This window comes from Mustela erminea, chromosome 14 (genome assembly GCF_009829155.1).
Source record: "Mustela erminea isolate mMusErm1 chromosome 14, mMusErm1.Pri, whole genome shotgun sequence".
NCBI lineage: Eukaryota > Metazoa > Chordata > Mammalia > Carnivora > Mustelidae > Mustela > Mustela erminea.
Window position 1 is genome coordinate 66,530,125 of NC_045627.1, and position 25,602 is coordinate 66,555,726.

At 44.3% G+C, this 25,602-nt stretch overlaps 1 protein-coding gene across 6 annotated transcripts in view; it reads left to right on the forward strand.

Annotated features, from left to right (window-relative positions):
- Positions 1 to 25,602, forward strand: part of CNNM2 (cyclin and CBS domain divalent metal cation transport mediator 2) — a 154,921-nt gene that overhangs the window by 105,774 nt on the left and 23,545 nt on the right. For 4 of the 6 annotated variants that reach the window (XR_004278842.1, XM_032313646.1, XM_032313644.1 and 1 more), the window contains exons 2-4: positions 12,097 to 12,240; positions 15,049 to 15,186; positions 17,160 to 17,329. Coding sequence is in view for 3 of the 6 variants with exons in the window: in XM_032313646.1 (XP_032169537.1) it covers positions 12,097 to 12,240; positions 15,049 to 15,186; positions 17,160 to 17,329 (452 nt within the window). In the remaining 3 variants the exon portion in view is untranslated. Of the gene's footprint in view, positions 1 to 12,096; positions 12,241 to 15,048; positions 15,187 to 15,391; positions 15,457 to 17,159; positions 17,330 to 25,602 lie in introns of those variants that run through there. The other 2 variants (XR_004278843.1, XR_004278844.1) reach the window with 2 other exon arrangements.

The following is a 25,602-nucleotide window of genomic DNA, read 5'->3' on the forward strand; positions in this document are numbered from 1 at the left end:
TTCTAAATCCCTTTGTGGTGCGGATCCTGAGTCTGTCCAACAAGCAGAACCAGCAGAAGACAGACAGACAGACACAGTATTCATTAAGGGATCTGTTAGAAGGTACAGGCATGCATCATTGTGGAGGCTAAGGCAGTCCTGAGTCGGTAGGAAAGGACGCACGCCAGCATGGTTTGCAGCTGTTTTTGACATGTGGAACTTCTAGTTCTCAGAAAGTCTGCACCCTGCTTTTAAGGCCTTCTAGCTAATCAGGTCAGGCCCACCCAGGATAATTACCCTCAAAGTTAACCGATTAGAGATTTTAATTCATCTGTGAAATCCCTTCCCGCAGCACCTCGGTTAGTTCCCTCCCCAAGTGGACACATGAAAATTCCATCCCATCTAGAGAAACCGAGGAAGAGCTCTCTGGAAAATGATACTGCCGTTGAGGCACCTCTACAGATGTTTATTAAATTCAGGCTTATTTCTCTACTAATCTTGAGAAACAGTCCTATCTGAGCACTCAAGAGTTCCTAACTGCCTACAGTGTGCCTTGGCCAGCCCGGGAAGGGCAAGCCTCAGGATAGTTCATCTCATCAGGATTAGACCCTCCGAACCCCCTGCTCTTATGTTTTCAGAAGTTACCTTGTCAACCAAGCTTTTGTGGACTAAAAAATGTTTTCCTATTGATTACCATTTTGTGAGCTTTTTAACATTTGCCTGAACTTACAAGTGTCACTGCCAGTAGAACACTAAGTCTTTATTTCACCAGAGAAACTATTAAAATGGCCTGTTTGGAGGAGGGGGAGGGGAAGTCCATGAGATCTTGTGGGGACGGACCTGTTCTGTGTGGTAACTGAGGCAGTGTCCGTGCCCTGGTTGGGATACTGGGCTATAGTTTGGCAAGATTTTACCATCAAGGAAACTGGGTTAAAAACACTCAGCATCTTGTTTCTTACGACTATGTATGAATATACAGTTATCTCAAAATGAAATCCTAATAGAACAATTTATTTTATAAAGCAAATAATCTTTTTGTAATGAGAATCCATTTTCTAATCATTTAAAAAAATGGTTTCCCTAAGAATGTAGACACCTAAATATATTTGGTCTTCTGCCAGGAATAAAGTATATTCTCAACATAGATTTGTTGAGTAGAAGAGCATATGCCTGATGGGAAAATTGGAGGGGACAGGTGAGTGTGTAGTGTTAAATATAAAGTTTTTTCAAGAATCACGATTAAATGCTTAGATGGAATATTATTGGGCATATTGTAAACAGACCGTGTCTCTACAATGGTGACGACTGAGCGAGATGTGGATATAACTTAAAAACTAATGGACAAAATCTGAGTGAGCCCAGAAGATACCTTTAAAAATGCAAGTTATAGTTTCAGGACAGGTGAAATAACTTTCTTCCTTTCCTTTTTTTTTTTTTTTAAACACAGAGAGTTGTATAGATGGAAAATAAAAAATATGTCCAAAGGATTTAGATAAATTTGTGGCTTTACTCCATATATATTTGTGCGCCTGTGATTGGCCAGGCAGTTGTCTGTGGCTTTAATATACTTCAGGAATTTTCCTAACATGTAAAGGTGGTTGTCCTTCGAGGCAACCATACCTTCCTCCCGTCTCCACTGATACAGCCGTCAAGTTCTGAGAACCCCATGGATTGGATTTTCTCAGCCTGTGCGGTTTCTGATCTGACTGCGTGAGAGATTGGTGCGGACAACGAAATCCAACCAGTCAGTAGTAGCACTATGAAGATATCTTACAGACCTAATTCCTTTTAAAATGTCTTAAAAGATATTGACAACCTAATTTTTTTCTCTCTGATACTGCGATTTTAGGGATACAGGATAAGAAGCTACAGTTATGAATGGGAAGGTGGCCCCAGGCTCCATTTAGAGGTTAAGAGGCAGATGTGGATAACACACAGGGAGGGCCGCTGTCGGTGCATCACTGGAGCTGGGCTCTGGTGGATCTAACCTGTGGCGGTTGGGGGTGGGGGCTGGTGCTCTGCACAGTGCCCAGGACCCTGCAGTCAACTTCTGGGAAGGCATTTGCTTTGCTTCTGGGAGGGGAAGAAAAGTCCTCTGGGGGCCGAGGGCCTCAGTGAGTGACAGCCTCCTCACTCTTTGAGTGACCATTGAATAGCAGGCCGGTTCCCCAAAAGTTCTGTCATCGGAGGTAGTAGATAACTTCAGAGTTCTATTCAGGAAGTGGTCCTGTTAGGAAATGTTATCTGTGTCAAAACTCTCCCCTCAGCGCCCTCCCAACTCAGATTTTAGGGAGCCATGATTCCATGGCCAACCCCAGTAAACCACACCCGCCCCCACCCCGGGCAGACATGACCTAACTGGGAGTGAGGCTGTGGGTGACTGAGATGACCCCGCATGTCTGGGCTGGAGGAGCTGTCCGGCCAGAGAGAGCTCAGGCAGCTGCTTACTGGTCGGCCACAAGAATTTTTGGAAGTAGTAAAACTTTTGGTAAAAGGGGGCTTTTGTCTCCCAGAATAGCAACAGTTATCATCACTTAAGCCCACTGATTTCTATATACAGCAAGTGCTTCTATATATATACTCCTGTATTGTTTATATAGGACTATTTTAAGATCTGTGTCACATTTTTCTGGTGTATTTTATGGTGGGAAAATTCAATTGGAAAAAATGCATTTAGCTCTGGTGGGGGTGGTAAGGTAAAATAAGTACTTACACACACACAGATGCACACACACACACGAATTTGTTTCCAGTTTAGCTTTAAATGGTACAGAAATCACTGGGCAATAGAGCTCCTGAAAAAGAAATTCTGTTGCTTCTCCTTAAGTTGAATTGCTGTTCTCATGTTACAATGATACCTGTTACCATGTTAGTCAGTACAAGACCTACAAGACATGTGTAAGAGTTCACCCATGTTTTACTTACAAAAGTTATGAGAAAATGGCTTTGTGTAATGTGGGTTATAATTCAGGGGAACCTTCTTTTTTTTGGGGGGTAGCTGTTGAATTGAGAGGGAAATGGATGGGGAGAGGACCTGTGTCCAGTTAAGGGTAATGTGGGTGCAGAGATGCAGGCGCTCGGGCTGGGGGATGGTGGTGGGAGCTGCGATCCCAGAGAGGTGTGTCGTGGAAGTGAGTGCAGGGGTTCGGGTACTGTGAGGACCAACCCCTTCTGAGAGATGCTTCTTCCTACCTGTTGGGTGAGGTCGGGTGGGCCTCAGCCAGGTGCTGGGGGAGAGGGGGGTGACCCGAGGAGCTCAGTCCAGCAGAGAAGATGACAGCCTTACTAGGAGGCAGCCAGTGACCATGCCTGATGAGAAATGTAGGGGACGCTGTGGGGGTTGAGAAAGAGAAAGGACCGTCTCTACCTTTGGGGACCAGGAAGGGCATCCTGGGAAAGGGGCCATTTGGAGAGGCGTTCCACGCGGGGGCAGCAATGACAAGGACTGCCAGGATTGGGACTTCGAGGAGAGCTGGAGTAAAGCTGTCCTGGTTACAACTGGAGGAAATCGGGCCACCTGCTGGCTTGTGAGCATGTAGGAGGAGTATGGAGACAGAGGTGGAAAGAGGGGGCCATGTGGCCAGGTTTTGATGGCCTCTGAGCCCTACTCTGCCAGGTTTTCTCCTTCGCTGAGCAGATGGGAAGTGAACACCACAGAAGGGATGACATGAGCGTGTTGCAATCCAGTGAGCCTTAGGTTTCCAGGAGCAGAAAAGAGACAGGAGTTCGGGGATGTGCTAGACTTGGCGGGGTTGTGGGGGCTGGGAGGAGGGTAATACAAAGATGCATAAAGCCTAGGCCCCTGTCTTCAAGGAGGTGACGGTCTCATCAGGGAAGATGGAGGAAGGAGTGCAGGTAGCACGCTGTTGGGTGAAGGGCACAGGCGCCATCGATGGCTTTCCATTTCAGAGACTTGAAGGCTTCTGTTGAGTTCCACCCCTGCCCAGGTGTCTCTTCTAGCAGTCTCTTCTAGAAGTCTCTGGTCTTTTCATTTGTGCCCCATGTGGTATGGTTTGTACATTTTCAAGGACCTTGGTAGTTCTGTCCTCAGTTTGCCTCTGGTAAATTACAAAACCCAGCCCCAAACACAATAATGCAGGTGTGACTGAAGACAGGAGGAGCATCTCTTCCCTTCTTCGGAGACTGTATTCCCACTTAATCATCGTGAGCTTGCATGTTGCAGGATCACTGGGATTTCTATTTTGGGAGGATCCTTTGTCAACAAACAGAAGGGGCTGGGGAACGGAGGTCTTCTCAGGGAGACCACAGGCGGGCCTCTACCTGCCTTGGAACCAGAAGTGAGTTTATCCTACTTAGGCACGTCTGTCCCCCTCTGTTCCCTATTCCCTGCTCTGGGCTTCCCTCTAGCCTCCTGCCTCTTTCACCCCCTTTGGTCCGTCGTTCTGCTGTGACCTTGCTAGTCCTCCTGGGCAGTGGTTCTGCAGGAATACGTACCTGTGGAGACACTGGTCTGCGCATCTTAGATGCTCTGTATTCACGCGTCATGAAAAAGGAGGAGGAAAAAGTGAGAGCAGGGAGAGGAGAGGCAAAGGCAGTTTCAGAGCGTCAAGCCTGGGTGACTGGAAATCTAATGGTGTCATTTCTAGAAGTGGGTACTTGGAGGGGGGCGTGTTGCTTTGGAGAGGAAAGCCTAGTTCTGTTCTAGTGACACAGGTCTTTGTGGCGAAGGCCCCCAGCAGAAGCAGCTCGTGTCTCCCGCTAGCAAGAAGGGTCGGAATGGAAGTCCCCCGGACTCTGGCCACGGACCGCAGGCTTCGATGCTTCACGCTTGAGGGTCTTTTGTCCCCGTAATCAGCTTTCATGACCTTTTAGGCTGCATTTGATGATTTCCAGTCCTCTCTGCTTCTTAAAATCGTTTTTTAAAAATTTGGCTTTCGAAACCCCATTGTCCTTCTTCTGCATACTCCCTCTGGCCTCTCTCAGCTGGCCTGTCTACAACGGGACTGATGTCACCCTTTCAGATGCGGGCCTTCCAGCAGCCCTTGGCAGTAGCCGCGACTCTCTCCTTCCCCTGGCTCGGGTGGAAACACCTTAGAACTGGCCTTGACTCCTCTCGCCTCTGCCCTACATTCAGTCCATCAGCCAGAGCTGCCGGCTCTATCTGACATACTCAGAATCTAAGTACTTGTCACCTCCACTGCTAGCACCTGCTCCACGCCACCCTCCCCTCTCACTTAGATTCCTGACATAACTTTTCCGACTCTCCCTTTTCCCGGCCTCAGCCCTTCCCCACTGCCGAACTCTTCCTACCAGCTGCCAAGCCTCTTCTCACCTCCACAGGCAGGGAGATCCTTTTAGAACCATCCAGGCCATGTCACTCTTTGGCTCAGAACCTTCCAATGACCACCTGACCACCTGTCTCAGAGCAGAAGCTCCCGCCTTTCTACTGGTTATATGACCTGCCCCTCCTCTCCACCAGCTTGCTGGCTCTGCTCCCTCCACACCAGCCTCCCTGCCTTCTCCTCCGGCCTCTCCCTCCTCAGGGCCTGTTATTCCTCCCGCCTGTCACCCCCCGCCCTGGTCCCTTACCTGCTTCATCGGGCTCCTCTGTGCCCCTCAGCTTCGCTCTGATGTCCCCTCATTAGTGAGGCCCGCCCTGCCCATCCTGTATTAAATAATTCTGCCCCTGCTGTTTGTTCTCCATGGCTCCTGGTCCCCAGCTGGACATGCTTTTTTGTTGTCTCTCCCTCCTAGTGTCTCTCTCCCCGACCAGTTACACGGCCCTGTGTTTTATGGGTCACCGATTATGCTCATACACTTCATCTCACGTGATCCGTTGTGTTCATATTTTGTAAAACAAGGCTCCTTCTGCTCCAAGTGTATTATTGATTGACTTCTTGGCCAGTAATCGAAACTGATGTCCTTGGGGAGAACCTGAGTATGGCCCTTCAGATCTCCTCCATCCCATTTTGGGAACTTGTTACCCCTGAGAATCTTTTTAAAATGAAGGCCTCCCCAAGCTTCCTGGGCCCCAGCTTTGGTTAGTGAGGGACTCCCGCGCGGCATGGCGTGGGGGGAACAGACCATGTGCTCTCTGCTGGCCACGCCCCTGGAGTTGAGCAACGTAGCAGTAACGATGATTGTACCATGTTTGGCTTTTTTCCGCATTGAATCTTCCTGCTTGTGTTCTTCCTGCTGTTTGAGTGGCCTCTCCGGGCCCCATGGACTCTGTCTCATGGCTACTTTAATGGGTCTGTTGGACTACTCGCTGTCACGGTTAGCACGGCGGTGTCCAGTTTTTCCTGGTTCCATCCTTCTTCATTGGTCTCTTGGCTTGCTTTCTTGGCTCTGTCCGCTAGTCTGTCTGCTGCTCCATTGCCCCTCCCTGACATCCAATTTGTAGAAGAGCAACCGAGCTCATAATTTCTCTGGGTGCCCTCTGTCCGCCTCATCGCTGTCCTGCCTGATTATTTCCATCAACATACCGCCGGTACCTGTCTTTTAAAATCTGAGCCTGGGATTGTAGCAAAGTTAAAAGGTGCAGGGCTGCCACCTGGCCCCTGTGCTGGGCTGGATCAGCAGTCCAGAGAGAACACGCCAGGTGGGAACAGGCAGCGGCAGGAAGTTGATGCCCGCCTTACTGTGTCAGATGGTCACTGAGCTCATCTCATCATGGAGACCGGTTCTTCCGAAGTCATCTGTGCAGGTGCCTTGCCCTGAGCACACAACAGTTAAAGATGAACAATCTAGGTTACTCCTTTCTAATAACTTGCTTATAATTCTGGATTTGAGTTGAGATGTCTCCTAGAACCCTATAGTCTGAAAACAGGCCTGCTTGGGTTCTCTTCAGCCTGACTTGGTGATCTGTTTGTCCTCCATTTCTAGGACCAGAGCTGGAGGAAGAAAGGCTAGGGGTTTATATTTCAGGATGGTTCGAAGCGACTGGAACACCACAAGATCCCTTCCAACTCGCCAGAAAGGGTTCTCTCCAGGTCCTAATAGTGACAGCCATGTATGCTTTCTTTGTTACACACACACTTTATTGAGTTCACTTAATCTATTGATATTAAAAAAGTTCTAGTGTTATTTAATGCCTGTAATTACATATTTTGCTGATGGCTGTATTTTCATCTCTTTGGAAGCTAAGTATCCATTAGTTCATAATCTTTTCTAGTTTTTGACTTTGGCTTTCATGAGTTTCCCCAAAGTTGCTTTTCTGCTGTTAATCCTGACTTAATTCTCCCCACACTTGGGTTAAAAAGTATGTTATTTGAACTCAGTTATTTAAAATTTCTCCCATCAACAAGTTTACCTTTTCTTTTGGATTGCTCCGTGGCTGAAAGTGAAGACCACATTCCTTGCGGCAAATGGTTAAATGTGGGGGATACAATCTCGTGATCCGACAGGAGGAACGTTTTTGTTTTGTTTTGTTTTGTTGTATTGCTTACCTGGAAAAAAGTTTCAGAAAACAGGACTTCTCACCAGGAATTGCAAAGCTAAAAGAATGTGGCTCTGGGGCAGCTGCAGGAGTTTCAACACTGGAAGTAGGGGGATGAAAGCCTACAAGTGAGCTTGGAAGAAAACTTAGTGATTTTTCAGTCTACGAAACCTAACTCACACGAATAGTTTCTCGTCGAGTATGGCCCTTTCCACTCAGATCTGTTGGTGCCTTCGAGCTGGTATTTCAAGTATGTCCATCTGCATTTAAACGAATCGCTCCAAGACAATCTGATTATGCGGTAGTTACTTTGGTGAGAATAGTGCCTCAGTGGAATGGAAACTTCATTTTGAGTCTAATATTAGACCTTGCTTTGGAAAATTCCTTTTAAATGATCACAAGCTGGGAATAGCAAAAGAATTTAACTTTCGACAGACAGCATTCACCAAGAATTTTTAACTGCTTATGTTTGGGTCCTTGGGAAAGCAGATGTGAGAAAGTGACCGGCCTGAATGGACCAGGGTAGCAGTGACGTGACCTGATGTGTGTTTATATCTATTGCTGATAAGTTTCCCTCCTCGTCTCATTTGCTCAAAATATTTTCATTCTTTGAGCATGAGCACGCTAAGGATGAAAATTGTTAGGATGCCTAATCGTCTAACAATCTAAGCTTCTAGGCTTCCCTGATGCCTGTAAAGGGGTCTGAAGCAGAGCAGGAAAGGACCCACAAACCTATAAAACCAGAGCCAGTTTCTGAGTAAGTGCTGGGAGCTCGATCACATTCTGACCCCCCAGAGAATATTTTTTAGTTTGTCTAGCTGGTTGTGTTTGAGTCAACTCACCTGATTTGACGTTTTAGGTAAACTTTATTTAAGTAACCCCCCCCCCCACCATCCCCTGCTCCAAAGAATCCCCACCCGGTCATTAAAGAAAGTAGTACACATGTTAACAGAGCACAAAATTTCCAGATCATGTCTTCTTGGCTTAAATAAAGGACCTGTTTCGGATGCCTCGCATGCCTTGGATTAGGAAAACCAATATCGGTATTTGAGAGATGCATTATTATCTTAAAAGATTTTTTTTTCTGAAAGGGAAATGCATCTTTTAGTCATGGTGTACTTTTAATATAGAGGGTTTTCTTGTCTCTGAATAAGCTGGTAGTAAGTTGATGGTGTCTTAGAACTGAGGAAGAATGTTGAAAAGAGAATGAGAGTTCCCATTTCCTGATCATTTAGGGACTCCCAGCCACTGTCCTTGCTGGCCCCAACACGATCTCTGATGTTTAGGGCAATTGTGTGTGGCAGCAGTTATTATGAACCTGGTTCTAAGAGATGAGGAGACTGAGGCTCAGGAAAGTTCTGTAATTTGCTCGGGATCACACAGCTAGTAATGGCGAGGAAGGGCCCGTGCTGGGATTCCAATCCAGGACTGTTCAGCTCTGGGGCACCTGCTCCTCCCTTACCCTTCTGGCCGTCTCCTCTGGCTGCTGTTCTTAAACTTTCTTGTCTTCAGGGCTGCCTGGGTGGCTCAGTTGTTGGGTATCTGCCTTTGGCTCAGGTCATGATCCTAGGGTCCTGGGATCGAGCCCCACATTGGGCTCCCTGCTCAGCGGGAAGCCTGGTTGTCCCTCTCCCATTCTCCCTGCTTGCATTCCCTCTCTCCCCCTGTCTCTGTCAAATAAATAAATAAAGTCTTAAAAACAAAAACAAAAACAAAAACTTTGTCTTCAGATCTCTTTAAGCTCTTAAGAATTACTGAGGACTCTTGAACTTTGTGTGGGTTCTGTCTTTTGATATTCACTGTATTTGAAATTAAAGTGGAGTAATATAAAACACCTTAATTCATTTCTGGTTAATTAATTTTTGAAGGACAGTAATAGATACACTACATAAACATAAATAACATTTTTATTAAAAATAACTTTTCCAAAACAAAAATAGCAACCCATCTATCATCTCCGGCATTCAGTCTGTGCAGTATATGTTTTAATTGAAATAGATGAAGAAAATCTGAGCTCCCACAGATATTTGGAAAGGGACAGGGTATTTGAACAACCATTTTGGGGGATTGGGAATATCTTCCTTTGATACTCTACCAAAACTCCACAAGTGGTAGTTTTTTATTTTTTATTTTTTTTTAAAGATTTTATTTATTTATTTGACAGAGAGAAATCACAAGTAGTTGGAGAGGCAGGCAGAGAGAGAGAGAAGGAAGCAGGCTCCCTGCTGAGCAGAGAGCCCCATGCGGGACTCGATCCCAGGACCCTGAGATCATGACCTGAGCTGAAGGCAGTGGCTTAACCCGCTGAGCCACCCAGGCGCCCAAGTGGTAGTTTTTTAAAAGTTAGTTGTCATGTAGAATCTGAAACTATTCCAGTGGACTTTGGGTACACTGTTAAATTGAAATCCTTTGGTCTGAAATCTTCCTTATAGAAAAATTCTGCATACTATATGTCGGTACTCTCCCAGTCCAGGAAGGAGAGCTTCATTTCTACTCCTCCCCACTCCGTGAGGGTGGGTTGGACTTCATGACCGGCTTCCAAGGGATAGAATTGGAGAAAGAAGAAAAATGAGTAACTGGACAGTAGAGAAACTCGAAATGTCATGTGGCTGTCGAGAAAGCCCTGATGTGATGTAACTAGAAAACCCAGAACCCCAGTCTAATCACGAGAAAACATCAGACAAACCCAAATCAAAGGACATTCTACAGGATTCCTGACCAGTACTCCTTGATTGTCGAGGTCATAAAAAAAACAAAGACTAAGAAACTGTCAGATGCCAGAGGAGACAGGACACCTGAATGCAGTGTGGTACTCTGGACTGGATATTAGAACAGAAAGAGAGAGTTAATGGAAAAACTGGTGAAATCCCAAATAAGTCTGGAATTTATTGTATCAATGGTCAATTTCTTAGTTTTACAAATATGTTGTGGTAATGCAGGGTGTTGACAATGGGGGCAACTGAGGAGAGGCTCCACAGGCATTCTGTACTGTCTTTACAGCTTTTCTGTCAATCTAAAATTATTCCAAATAAATAGTTTATTTTAAGAAATCCACTGGTCTAGGGGTACCTGGGTGGCTCAGTGGGTTAAGCCTCTGCCTTCAGCTCAGGTCATGATCTCGGGGTCCTGGGATCTAGTCCCGCATCAGGCTCTCTGCTCGGCAGGGAGCCTGCTTCCCCTCTCCCCTCTCTGCTTACCTATGATCTGTCTGTCAAATAAATAAATAAATAAATATCTTAAAAAAAAAAAAAAAAGAAAAGAAAAAGAAAGAAAGAACGAAAAAAGAAAAGAAATCCATTGGTATAACCAAGCAGCAGACTCTGTACCTGTAGAGAACAAACTGATGATGACCAGAGAGGGGGTGAGCGGGAAGATGGGGGAAATAGGTGACCGGGATCAAGGAAGGCACTTGTGGCAATGAGCGCTGGGTGTTGCATGGAGCTGTTGAGTCACTAAATCGTACACTTGACACTAATGGTACCCAGTCTGTTAAATAACTGGAATTTAAATAAAAGCATCTTTTAAAAAATATTAAAATTGGGTATGAGAAGAAAAAAGAATCTGTTGTTCTGTCTTGTACTCTGAATAGATTGTTTACCTGTGCATGACTTGGTAGCACCATTCCCATGGCCATTTGGAAAATACTGGTTCAGAGAGTCCTGTAGATCTTTGACATGTTGACCCATTTCATTATTCAGTATTTTTAAAAATCCCACTCGTTACTTCATCAGAAAACTCCTTGTCGAGAAGTTCTCAAGCCTGTGGTGGACACAAGTTTCCCCAAATCCCAATTTTCCTGTGAAAGCTCAAATTTTATCACTAGCAAATGCTGCTGTTGTTTTCCTTAACGTTGCAGGCTCATTTTGTTCATTTTCAAGGAAATATTTGCCAGATATACAAGTCTAAACACCATCCATTGGGTACTTACCCTTCAGATAAAAATGTCGTCCAGTGAAAAACGTGGCTAGTGCAACCTGCCCATGCAAACAGTTGTGTAAGTGCCTTTCCTCAAGACAATGATTATACCTCAGGATGTGACTCAAGTGTTTTAGGGTGGGTCTCCTTTTGCCACGTACAGTATTAAAGGACAAGTACTCAAGGTCAAGATTTAACGAAATTAATTTTTACATCTTCACTAGGGACATTCTGAAGAGAAATGGACTTTCCTCCCATTTCCTGAGCATGTGTGGTGGCAGAGAACCTGGTCTGCCCCCACTGCCTCGCTTTGTGCTCGGGCAGCTTTGCCTGATGGGCTCAAACCCCAGGACAGTGCAAAAGGTCGGGAACGTTGAGTGTTCCACTGGAAATCGTCTGACCTCGCTGCCCTCCTAAGAGGGTCTTGGGCATCCCTAAGGGTCCACAGACCACACTTGGAGAACCATTCTCCTAAAAAAAAAAAAAAAAGGCGGTTGCTATAAGGTCACAGAGGAAGGGCCGACATGATTGAAGACCCACCCCATGAGGAAGCGAATGGTAACGGGGCGCAGGCTGACATGTGTAGAAGTCGAGGCTCTTCCTGTTCAGTCGTCTTGCTTTCGATGACTCGGGAAACTTTTCCATTTGCCTGTGCCATTTCCACCCCGTGTTTAAACGCCGAAATGCAGACTTGGATCATCCGGTCTCTGCGTTCGCCTCTGTTCTTAACATGCTCCCGTGCCAGACTTCCTTCCGGAGAGTCAGAGAATTGCTTCCTCAACTTTGTTTTCTTTTCTTTAAAGGTAAATCTCATTTGGCCATTGTGCAGCGAGTGAACAATGAGGGAGAAGGGGACCCGTTTTATGAAGTTCTGGGAATTGTCACATTAGAAGACGTGATTGAAGAAATCATCAAATCTGAGATTCTAGACGAAACAGATTTATACAGTGAGTAGTCAGAGTGTGATTTTTTTCAAAACCTTCGCTGTTTTCTGTCATCTCGTTTGTGAGTCCGCTCTCGTCTCCAGTGGCCTCTTGCCTCTGTCTCTCATGACGTGCTGTGTCTATGTGTATGTGGAACACACCACTTAGCGGTGTGTTCCAGAACCTTCATCAGAGTGGGGAAAGGAGAGGCAGGGCCTGTGGTGTAGAGTGGCAGTATTTCATTTTTGTGTTTGTCTTTTTTTTTTTTTTGAAAAGCCAACTTCTTCTAACAAGGGATGAGGGCATTACTTGCCCTGAACAGAAAACTCCCTTCTTGGTTTTTACTTTTATTGTAGGTGTGGTAAAAGAGTTGCTCTTCACTACATTTTTATTTTCCACAGCTAGGCAGTTGTGTTCAGATAAATTTCTTTTTCTACTTAAGGTCCAAATTCAAGTGCTTGTGAGGAGGATTTGTTAAATGGATGGATTGCCACCATTTAAATGTCCTTGTTCTAGAACCCAGGGGCCAGGGTAGAGGTGAGGTTTGTGAGCATAGCTTTGCTGTGGTAAGGAGTGCTCACTGGGAGGGACGGGGAGCAGGACAGGGTAGGGTACACAATAGGAATGTGTTTTTCCCTTTCTGTGCTACTCTGTCTTCTTTGGGGGGACAGGGGGGAAATGGGTGAAGGGGGTAGAAGTCTCTTGGCTTGTTTGTAGAGGGAGGGGAAGATCCGCTGGTCTTTGAGTGTGAGGTAAACAATCCTGGGCTGAGTATTGAAGCGGAATCCTGTCTCACTGAAGTCCTCAACTGGATTGTTGGACTGTGGGGTGTAAACCTTCTTCAGCCTCATTCTTAGTAGAATCTTAGTAATCTCTTTCAAGAGATTAATAACGAGACAGGGGCGTGTTTGCCCGGAGATGTTTGGGGCTCTCAGAGGTGGGCCAGAGAAGAGTATCTGGGCTCTGTTTGTTCTGTTTGGCTTATTAAAGCATGACTTAAAAGGGAAATGGATTGTTCACATGGCCTGGGGCCCCTGGGATGGGGCCTGCCTTGCTTAAAACAGAGCGATTTTTATTTAGTCCTGCTAGATGGGAACGTTCCTCATTTTAATAATGAGAGTCTTCCATGTACCCTTGGAAGGATAAACTTGATATTTAGGAAATGACTTGCTTCTGAAAATGTGTCTTTTTTCTCATCTATATATTAATGTGTTCTTTAAAATCACCATTTCCTTTGTGTTTTATCTTCTTGACACTTGGAGAGTAGTCAGAGATCACATAATAAAGAATATTGTTACTTGTGTGTTGACAGTCTTTTCATCCTTCCTTCGAGTGACCATTTAATACCAAGTGTGCCTCTTTATATATCTATATATAGAGAGAGATAGATTTTTTGTTTGTTTTTTCGGGGGTGGTACTCATCATAAGAAAGATAACTAAAGTACTTAGGAGATAGGAGATCTTATGTTTGCTTTCCAGTTAAAGTCTCTTATACCTCAATTAAACTGATTTCACACAGAAGTGTTGCCCAGCCTGCCTGGCTGGATGGAATGCTGACCACATGGTTTTAGGGATATCCTTGAGGTCGAGAGGCGATCAGGATTCTGAGGACTATGTTTGCCATTAGAAAATTATTTGGAAATATGGTGTTGATTTATGCTGTCTGATTCTGAAAAGAATTCGAGACAGAAGAAAATGATAAGTTACGATTGCCCTCACCCCAGGACCAGCCTGGTAATTAAGTCTGCTTGGCCCTAGGCATGAAATGGTAATAGCGCACAGACTCAGGATTCTTGAGAGAGGAGTGAGCGATTCAGGTCTTGTCTTTAACCAACTTTTTTCTTGATCATTTCTCTGTTGAGAAAAGTACTGGAAAAGGGTTTTGTATTAGACACCGTCTAGATCAGGGGTTTGCAACAACAACAACAACAACAACAAACTACAGCCCACAAGTGGCCGCCAGTGTTTGGAGAGCCCCCAAGCTGAGAATTTTTGTTTGTTTTTTACATTGGGTAATCATTGAAAACATGAAAAGAATAATTACTTAGAGACATGAGAAAATACTATGAAATTCGAATTTCATCTCCATAATAAAGTTTTGTTGGCACACGCCCTGTTAGCTCTTTCACATATAGTTGCTTTTGTTCAGCAGTAGGGTTGAGCAGATCCAACAGACACCGTGTGGCCCCCAGAGCCTGAAATACTACCTAGCCCTTGACAGAGGAAGTATGCCGACCTCTCTTCTGGTTGACCTTCTTTGTATTTGCTTGACCTTGAGGGTCTCCGGGTCTGGGGTAGAAATGAAGCTAACAGATATTATTGTTAAAATGTTCTATGAAAACATTCTTTTCTGTTTCTGAAGAGGTTTTGTTCAGATGTTTGTTTTCCCTGTTTCGGTGGAGGCTAAAAGCCTCTGCAAGGCAGGGCACCCTTCGCTGTGTCTTCTGTCACCCGGTGATTGTTCTTCCCCGCAGTGTGGTGACACCGAGTGACAGGAGACTGTGTAGGCCCTGAGATGCATGCCATCACTGTGGGGTTACATGGCTTGTGTGAGGGTTTTGTCCCTGTCGTGTACTCACAAGGGCTCTGAAGATCTTTGTGGAGAATGTTTCCCGTTGGTCCTAGTCGCCTTGCTTTGAATTGGGCCATGACTGTGCTGCACTGATTTGTGGAGGATTCTCTCTCCTCCTTTTTCTGTGGGGCGTTGGTGCCTAGAGTGCCGGCGACCTGGAGGTAGTCTAGCCTTTCCAGTGGATTGTGTCCTTTGCATTCAAAAAGTGCCCTGATGTAATCGAATGCATTTCCTTTTCTCTTTTCTCGTTCTTCGGTCAGCTGATAACAGAACGAAAAAGAAAGTGGCCCATCGGGAAAGAAAACAAGATTTTTCTGCCTTTAAGCAGACAGACAGCGAGATGAAGGTTAAAATATCACCACAGCTTCTCCTGGCCATGCACCGTTTCCTAGCAACAGGCAAGTGCAGCTTATCACAGTTTGCGATCTCTCCGAACCCTGGACCGTGTTTCTCACCCACCGCTGACTGGGGTGGGCTGGGGGTGGGGACGGGGAAATGGGGTGATAAGTAATGCCACTTTTGTGTTTTGTTTTTTGTTTTTTTGTTTTTGTTTTGTTTTGTTTTGTTTTTTTCTTTTTAAATTCTCTCCTCTCCTGTGTTCAGTGTCGGCATGAACCCTCTGAGACATTTACCAGGGGTGGACCAGTAACTTAAAATTGGTCTGAAAGGTAAGGATGAATGTTAGTGGCACACTGCATGTGAACAGTAGGTCAGGTCATCTGCTTCCAGCTCAGTGCCGGGGAGAGCCCGCTGGTGGCGTAGACTGGCCGTGCAGACCAGACACCACCTCCTGGAGTAATTCTCTCTCCAGCTTGCCTTGGAAGAACAGCCGGACCTCAGTGGTAACACGGGTGCTCTGATTTGCAAAGAAGAAAAAATAGATTTTCAGAATTAAATCTGTCTCTTAGGATGTCCGTGACATCAGAAATTCTAAGCGCTTTGACGTGGATTTCTCGGGGCCTCTTCAAGTCACATTAACTTGGGCCCATTCCAGGAGGCAAGCGTTCACATTATTAAAACCACCAATCCAGCCGGCACTGACTGCTCCAGAAAGGTCAAGGTTGAATGGACTTAAGAGACTGACTAACCCTTCTCACATCCCCAAGTGGCTGTCTAGGTGAAGGGTGAGCTCTGTGGGCCAGGGGAAACGTGAGAAAATCTGAAAGTACCCAGTGGCCTGTAGAAGACGTCTGTGTCCAAGATGGGCGACCAGTGCCCTTCAGCTGTATGGAGCATACTTAAAAGATTTCGAAAAGAAGGCTAACAGTAGCCATGCAATGGATGTTATATACTCTTTAAGACACTGTTTTCAGATACCTAGAAATGCTCAGAGTACAATATTTATGAGCCGGGAAGTTATTCATAATTTAATTTGAGGTGAGAAAAAAAAAAAAACCACACATAAAACTTTGAGATCACACAGGCACATGTGCTCGTCCGCTGCTGAGAGGGACGGCGCGGTGGGTTCCTAGGTGATTTTCTTTTCCTCTTTTATCTTCTGTATTTTGCAAAACTTCTACAGGGTACCACCTCATTTCGTTATTACGAAAGCTAGTACAGAAGCTAATATCGAATTTATGGTTCACCTCGTGACAGCAGTTTTTTAAACATATAAACAGTATCTTTAACTTAATTTTTCAAATTCTGGTAATGTTGTTCATCATTGCGGAACCATACTTTAAATGTTCTCTCACTCTGCCTCTGAGGTGCCGGGAAGTCCAGTTTCAATCAAGCAGCCCTAAGCCAGTAATTCCGGAAGAATTTGGGTACCGGAAATAAAATGGATTCCTTTTGCCGATACAGATACACATTTTTTTTTTTTTTAATTTTTTTTAGTTAGCAAGTTGGAGTGCATGTCGCTGTGTGCACGTGCCTTGCTTCTCCTCTGAATCTCCGCCTGCCTTTGTTCCCCGACTCTCTCAGGGTAGTGGAGTGGGAGAAGGAGAGGTGGAGCCTTTCGTCGGGGCACCTGGTACTAACCCACACCTACATGCTTCCTGACCTTTGCTTCTTCCTTCGGCTGTTGTTGGACGGTCCGACTATGGTGGCCTGTCAGAGGGTGTCCTGGCAGTCGGGAGCCTGCTTCTGGTAGACTTCGATTGGTATCAGAAAATTTAGGGCAATTTTGTAAGAACTGAAACCAATGACGGGTTGAAAAGGAATTACTTAAACAAATACGAGACGTTGGTATTTTCTAATTTCTCTCAGGTAACCTCCCCCCCCAAGTGGATCACCAAACGGAAGTGTCTTTAATCCATATTGTATTGCTTTGGTTCCGAATATTCTTATATTCTAAACTCCTGAAACACTAGTATGATTTTTTTTTTCCATCCATTGGAAGTGTAATATCAAGTTGTGTTTATATCTATAGAAGTAGAAGCATTTAGCCCATCCCAGATGTCAGAGAAGATCCTTCTAAGGCTGCTAAAGCACCCCAATGTCATCCAGGAACTGAAGTATGATGAGAAGAACAAGAAGGCCCCAGAATACTACCTCTACCAGCGAAACAAACCTGTAGACTACTTCGTTCTCATTTTGCAGGTCAGAAGAATTATTCAGTCGTTGTTTGATCTCACTGCGTACCTGTCCTTCCGGTTCTGAGGAGACTTTTCTCTAGGTGAACGGGTGTCCAGGTTCACATACCTAACTTCCGGGGTCACGTGATATGTGGGAGGATTTCCTCCCCCTGTTTTCCTCTCTGTAAAATAATTTCAACATAAAGCAATGTCATTAGTTACTTCAATTTCCAATACTGAAGGGCACTGACTGGTTGCTGAGGCATGGAGGCATTCATGTAAAGAAGGGTGAATTCAGTTGTTTATATTTTTTTGAAGAGCTTGGAGAAGTCCCTGTACACACCCAAGTCTTGATTGGGTATTTGAAATTTAAATGTGGTGACTTCCTGGGGTCTCTCTTATCATCTTTTTCTTTTTTCCACTCTTCATTAGGACTTGGTCGTTTACAGCTTCCTAGAGGTAACATACTATCTCTTCCCTTAACAACATCAAATCAGTCCATTTATTATTGTTTTTATTCCTGGTTACTAACCAGGCTGTTCTACAGAGGAACTAATGTAATCATCACAGCCTCTCATGGCAATGAAAACTTCATTCCTTTTCAGTAATAACATAATCCACTCTATCAGGTGAGAAGGTCCATCCATTCTGGACCGTCCTTGAGGGGTTTTGGTGCTTGAGTTGGGGGAGGCCCTTATTCTATCCCAGTTTCATTTGATAGAACACCATCGTTGACATGGAAACCAAGCAGTACAATGGACGAAGTGTTGGTTTTATTGACTGCTTATGCCTCCTTACTGAAGAATTGCTTACACTGAGTAAAGACCGATTTCTTGTAAAAGAGTCCTAGCCCCTTACGCATTCTCCTACTTTCTGGTGATTTCCTAGGTATGAATTAGAGGGATTATTAGAAAAGTATATTGATGGGGTGCCTGGGTGGCTCAGTGGGTTAAGGCTCTGCCTTTGCCTCAGGTCATGATCTCAGGGTCCTGGGATCGAGCCCCACATCGGGCTCTCTGCTCAGCGGGGAGCCTGCTTCCTCCTCTCTCTCTCTCTCTGCCTGCCTCTCTGCCTACTTGTGATCTCTGTCAAATAAATAAAAATCTTAAAAAAAAAAAAAAGTATATTGAGGACTTGGTAGGGCCTACAATTTACGTGAGTCCATCAAGGTCCCAGTTACCTGAAGGATAATTAAAGAAGTTCTTTTTATTTGAAAGCAACTCTTATCAGATGTCCAGATGAGGGAAACTCTGCAAAGTGGTGTGCTCATGTCCCTGTTTGGATGCTGTCGTGATGTCTGGAGGAGGAAAGAAGAAACTATAGAAAAAAACCGTGTGTTATCTAGTCACCTGCCACTTTCATATATTCTTTCGTGGAAACCTCTCTTGGCAGGTTTTCTAATTCAATACCCTGATTTTTGTCTTAACTTTAGTCTCATTCAGTCCTGCACTGTTTGTTTGTTTGTTTTCTTTTTCTCTGGAGATACACACACTTGAACCTCTGAGGGGGCTTCAGGGAGTTAATGTACTGTAGCAAAAGAATAAAACATTGGTGCTTCTTCTAAAAGTGAGATGGGAATATTCCTTAAACCTGGAGAAACTTGGGACTACACTAAATTTTGGATTACACTTTGCTTAGGAAGACTTAAAGGATTGACATGGTGAATTTCAGGAGTAATAGTAGAAACTATGTGTCTTTCGGTTGTCGACTTTTACGTAGTTAGCCTGTATGAAGTGCGATTCGGGAATGTTCTGTTGGTGTATGACAAAGCCGTTTCCTGGCTGAAAGATCTAAAGAGAGATTTTGTGGAAGAGGGACTTTATACTCCCCATTAATTTACAAGTAAATCTTTAAGGTGATTTTTTTTTTTAAGATTTTACTTATTTATTTGACAGAGATCAAAAGTAGAGAGAGAGAGAGAGGAAGGGAAGCAGACTCCCTGCTGAGCAGAGAGCCCAATTCGGGGCTCCATCCCAGAACCCTAGGATCATGACCCGAGCCGAAGGCAGAGGTTTAACCCACTGAGCCACCCTGGCGCCCCTTTAAGTCAATTTTTGATAAAGGGTTTGTTTGTATTTTACCTGTATTTGAATCCCTACGTCATGTTAAGTATTTATAGAGATGGGGACTTTTTTTTTTTTTTTTTGAGTTGTTGAACTGATGATGTCATGGAGATTTTTTTTTTTATAAATAGTGTATGTATTGGATTAAGAGGATTTATGGAGGTGTTTGAACTATGGAGTTCAATGAAAATTAGGTTCTTGTAGGCCAGCCAATTACCCAAGGTACCTGGAGTATAAGAAAATGAAATAGGATGATCCCTGTCAATCCAGCTGTCACCTTTACAAAGTATATTCCTCTCTGAAATGTCACCAGCCCAGCTGGGGAAATTGGTGCCAGGTTATTGGGCATGTTTCCCTGTCTGCTAGAGCATTAAATCAGAAATGAGCTGCGGTTATGTGCCTTCTGTTCCTGGCCCCAAAGCCAGTGAGCAGCCCTCTTCTGTAGATACTGGAAGAAAATTCTTCTATTAAGTCATTGATGTTTGGAATGTAATTATAAATAGAAACCCATCGCTCTGAGTTTAAACTCTAAATGAAATAAGATCGAATTTATTCGAAGTAAGCCATTTAAGCTTAATTAAAAGAATGATTCTTTAAGTTACTGGGCACATAGCTCCCACTCCGTAAGTATAAAAAGGCTGCCACCTAAAGTTTTATCTGAAGAAGTTAGATTTTTTAACTAAAATGTACTGGGTGAGAATCAGTAAGGACAGTGATAAAAACAGTACAACACAAAAGTTTATTGGCTCTGCATGTCTTAAATAACAAAACAAATACATCATACCTTTTATTGAGCTGTTTTCAAATAAAAAACCTCAATTGTCCTTTTGATAATTTGGGACCTTGCTGGACTCATGTAAATTGAAGAACCTATTGAGTACTCATAGATGTGTGTATCCATGGAAATGGAAAGGAATATAATTTTGATAGAAAATAATTCCACCATCATAAAAGAGTAAACATACCAAGAAAAAAAAATGTTTTAACTAACACAATTAATAGGAATTTGGAGGAAAATTTAAAGCCAGGGAAATACTTTTTAGAAAGTTTTATGTGACTTCAACGTAAAGCTGATGACTTGCCATGTCATATGTAAGTTCTACTAAACTCAGAAATTTCTAGAACTACCTGTATAGCTCATAGTGAAATGAAATTGGACCTAAAAATATATCATTGAAAAGTACTAAGCCACTTTTAAATGGTGACCAGTTCTCTTCCAAAGGCTTATACATAAGGCTCAGAACAGGGCATTATAATGTATTATCATGGGTTTCCTGAGTGTCTTCATATAAACGAATCTCTCCAGAAGGTTACTCAGGAGTCACCTCTAAGGAGGGAGACTTGGAGGACTGGGCATAATGTGGAAGGGAGACTTACTTCTCCCTTTGAATTTGAATTTCTTACCATGTATACAGATTACCTATTAAGGAAATGTCAGAAATATAATTAACATTCAAACTGATAAACTCTAAGTAGTGACTGAATTAGAAAATATATAGAATATCATAAAATACAGAGAACACATTAGAGACATTATTAAATGATGCCTTAGGGGTGCCTGAGTGGCTCAGTGGGTTAAGCCGCTGCCTCCTGCTCGGGTCATGATCTCAGGGTCCTGGGATCGAGCCCCACATCGGGCTCTCTGCTCAGCAGGGAGCCTGCTTCCCTTCCTCTCTCTCTGCCTGCCTCTCTGCCTACTTGTGATCTCTTGCTGTCAAATAAATAAATAAAATCTTTAAAAAAAAAATGATGCCTTATAGCAGTGTCAAAGTTTTAAGAAATTTATTCTGAGTGCTTACACAAGGAAAAAATGTGTAATTATCTAGAAAAAGAACAAAGCACCAATCTGAAAAGAACAAATTCAATAATAAAGATAGTCATGAAAAAAGTGTTAATGAGAAAGCCTTAAAACCCATAAATAATATTAAGATTTGGTTCTTTTAAGAGATTAACAAAATCAGTATTCTATTGATGTAATTAATGTGATAAAAGAGAAAAACAATAAAACAAGAAGTTCTCTCTTCTCCTTTAAAACAGCTAGATTCAGGGGCGCCTGGGTGGCTCAGTGGGTTAAGCCGCTGCCTTCGGCTCAGGTCATGATCTCAGGGTCCTGGGATCGAGTCCCGCATCGGGCTCTCTGCTCGGCAGGGAGCCTGCTTCCCTCTCTCTCTCTCTGCCTGCCTCTCTGCCTACTTGTGATCTCTCTCTCTGTCAAAAAAATAAAAAAATAAATAAATAAATATAATAAAAAAAATAAAACAGCTAGATTCAAAGAAATTACTTGGAAAAAAAAAATTGAAACTTGGAGGAGCTCATTTTCTTTGTGATACAAATGGGCGGAGATGGTACGATCTTCAGATTTCCCAACTAAAGAGGTAGCAGTTAGAGACGAGCAGCGTCGCCAAAGAGTTGTTCACTGTGACTGACCAAATTAGGTTTATTTAGGAACGCAGGGCTAGTTTAAGAACAACAGAACCAAAATGGGCCGTGTTAATTAGGAAAGTAGTAAAGAAAAAAAGCCCTCATGCTCCTACCAATAGATAGCAGAAAGGCAACTGACAAAATTAAGCATCCATTTTTTAAATTTTAGAGAACAAACAAAAAAAAAAAAAAAAAAGGAAAAAAAATCTTTGTAAAAATCCATGATGAATAGTGAACAACAACAACAAAAAGTGCCGCAAAACCAATCCTATCCTTAAACTGACAGCCTCCTTTTGGGAGTCCATAAAATCACTCATGCACACACATCTGAAGAAATTATGTGCTCAGGCAATCGATGCAAACATATTTATAGCAAATCTGTTAATTACAAAGTAGCAGTAGTACATATGTCTCAACCACTTGTATTTCCATATGATGTGGCCGTCATACAGTCATGAAAGAAGCGGAAAGCACAGAGAAAAATGTCAGGAGTCTGTGCACAATAATTATAACGACTATAAACCATTTTCCTAATTCAGAGTTGGTATTTTACAGTGAAGGATTTTTTTGGTCCTTTGGGGAATAAAATGTCTAAGCAAAAAAATATATATATACACATATGTATAAACATATATATATAAACATATGTATAGACATATATATAATTATATATATATATAGTTCCTCCACAGCACATAGCCAGATTGACTTTTTGAAAAATAAGAAATAGAATACTAGGAAAACAAATAGCTCTTTTCTTTGCCAATTACAGAGTCAGTAAAAGGAGCACTTCCCCCCCCACCCCGGCGTTAATTTTTCTGCTTGATTTCCTGCCTCAGATTTTGTGGTGGCTTTTCCGCTGTTCCACCCACTCTCTCGTCAAGGCCTCTGACAGGACTTCAGAAGGGCTTTTCCCTGTAGAATGAAGTCTGTTCCTTTGTGGACAAGGCAGGTAGCATCTTGGAGCTTACCTGTCCCATGACGTTACTTAAAACCGTTTCACCTGTTACTGGAAGAGGACTTGAAGCCTTCCATACCAATCCTTTCTTGGGGATTTTTGAGTTACAGGGTCTGTGTGTCCCAGTGAGTAACAGATCTATAATCCCGAGTCAAGTACAGCTAGCACCCGTTTTAAAGGAAAAAAAAATTACTTGGACACCCAGTGTTGACCCTGTTTTTTTAACAAATTATACACAGATATGCATAAATAGAAACTAGGTATAAGCTCCTTTTGTGCTCTTGGGAGTTAGAATTGGTATAAACCCAGACTTGTAATTATTTATTTAAAAATTTATTGATTGATTTATTAAGAGAGAGAGAGACAGCGAGAGACCGCGAGCACAAGCAGGGCAAGTGGGAGAAGGAGAAGCAGGCTTCCCGCTGAGCAGGAAGCCGGAGGCAGGGCTCGATCCCAGGACCCTGGGATTTTAAATGTGTCTGGGACATTTGCTGGGGAGGCGCCGCAGGCCCCAGTAGGGCCGGGGGCTCTGCTGCAGGCCCTTTTGCACTCCGCATTCTTGGGTCTCCGTGCGCCCAGCCCTGACTGACCCCTCACCCCTTGGTTCAATCCAAGTTCCTTTGGATGTTTGTGCAGAATGCTGTGTTATCTGGCACCCACTGGGTGTGACTGGCTTGTTTGGTCGTCCTGTGTCCCCGTCTCTCCAGTTCAGGGCTCCTCACGCTTTCACACGCAGAGCAGTCCCTGTGTAGGCTCCGTAGGGCTGGGGAGGAGTCTGAAATGCTGCTTCTTTCTCACAACACCTGGTTGACTGAGCAGCAAGGCTTAGCCATGATGACTGGGTCGTGAGCACAACTTCCCGCCGCTATCCGGAGCCCTAAGGCCCTGGCGCTGACCTCTACTGGTGGCACTTGGTTAGAAGAAGGTCAACCAGATGGTCCAAAATATGTGTAAATTTTTCACCATCCAAAGCTTTTTTAAAAAATCGAAACATTCATGAAGGGAGCGTGCCATGCCCAGACTACATCTCTAGACTCCGGATTGGGAACAGACCCTCTCTGGATCGTGCTCTCCCTCTTACGGGGCAGTGCTGGTGAACTTGGGTTGGCGTCCACACCTCTGGGATTCAGCCACCTCCTTTCAGGTACCAAGCCCCATGGAATACTTTGCGATGGTGATACTTAAAAAAAAAAAAGAAAAGAAAAGAAAGAAAGAAAAGGAAAGGAAAAAAAGAACTTGAAGGTGAACAGGAGACCATGTCGATGCTCAGCGTGTATGGCCCGAGGGAGGCTTTGGTCTCCTGAGTCTGTGCCATTGACTGACCATTCAATCTTGTTTGTGCCAGTGAGGCTAGCACAGGCTCCCACCTCGTGGCCAGTCACAGCACGAGACTGCTTTTAGTGCTTTCTGGATGCTTAGGAGCTTTGAGGAGAGTTCCCTAAGGACCTTCTTCCAGAGAAAGTTCAGGGCGATTGTGATGGTGACTTGACTTGGGAAGGCAGCTTTGCTTGAAGCAGGGTTGCCTGCCTTCTTGTTTGTCAGCTTAAACCTGAAGCCCGGGCTCTTCGTTTGGGACCCTGTCATGTCCTGTGCTGGGGTGTGTGTGTGTGTGTGTGTGTGTGTGTGTGTGTGTGTGAAGAGAGAGAGCTGTTAGAGTATAGAGTAAATTTGTGGATGTTTCAGAGGTAAAATTGGTTTGTAGCTCATTATATGGCAGAAGTCCTTATCTAAGGACATTGGTCGTGAGGCCATGCAAGCCATTTCCTCCTGGGGACAGCTTCGATTTTCAGACTGGTAGGTTTCTTTGGACATGGTCACTTTGGGGAGCCATTAACGCACAAACAGGAATAAAAAACGTTTACTGGATGTTTCTAAAACCTGCCTGTCAGAAAAGCTTCACTTGTGTAGAGAGAAGTACAGGGCTGGGCAGTTTTCAAAATGTGGAACTGAAGAATCCTATAAAGTTAGAATCGAAAGAACCACAGGATCCCATAATCTGCTGCAGTTTTATAAATGAAGGAAAAGGCATCTGGCGGCGCAGTGGTTCCTTCGTGCTGATGCTCAACAAAGTTTTCACCGGTTGGAGACAAAGTGAGAAAAATAAAGACAGCCGCAGCAAGAACTTCCTGAAATTACATATATTCAGTTTAAAGACCTGTCTGTTCTAAAATTACATATTTTCTGTATTTTGGGGGTAGAGATGTCTGGTCCGATGCGAAACGGTGGTTAGAGGAGATGGCTGAGTTTTTTAAAATATCGGTGTGAATCACAAATTCGGCAATGCCATCTCTGAGGCCGGAGGTATATTTTACTAGTTCTGGGAATCCACGCACGAGGAGCTGGGGACCCCTTGAACCTGCTGTCAGCCTGGTGATGTGCGCTCACTAGGTGGGCTTCTGGAGAAGGCTGAGCCTCCCCCACCTGCAGGCGTGTCCCGAGGGTCAGAGAGAGATGGACTAAGGTGGCCAGGGTCCAGAGCTTTGAGTCTTTGTGCTGCTGTCCTTGTTCACTTGGCGGACTCACAGCCACCGTGACTCCCGGGGGAGTTTCCTGAGAGACTGGGGTACCCAGAGGCTCCGGAGCTGGGGCCATTGTTCGCAAACAGAGCCTCGTGGCAACGATCCCAAACTTGCCCCAACCTAGAATCAACTAGAGAGCTTTATTCAAATCCTCCTGCCCAAGTCACACCCACGCGAGTTCTAGCAGAATGCCTGGGAGTGGGAGCCAGACATCAGGTATTCAGTTTGTTTTTTAAATCCCCAGGTGTTCGCAGTGCACAGCAAGAGCTGGGAATCTCTGCCTTTGGGTTGACGTGGCAGGGGTTCCGAGCGCGGCTGAGGTCTGTGCCCTGCTCTG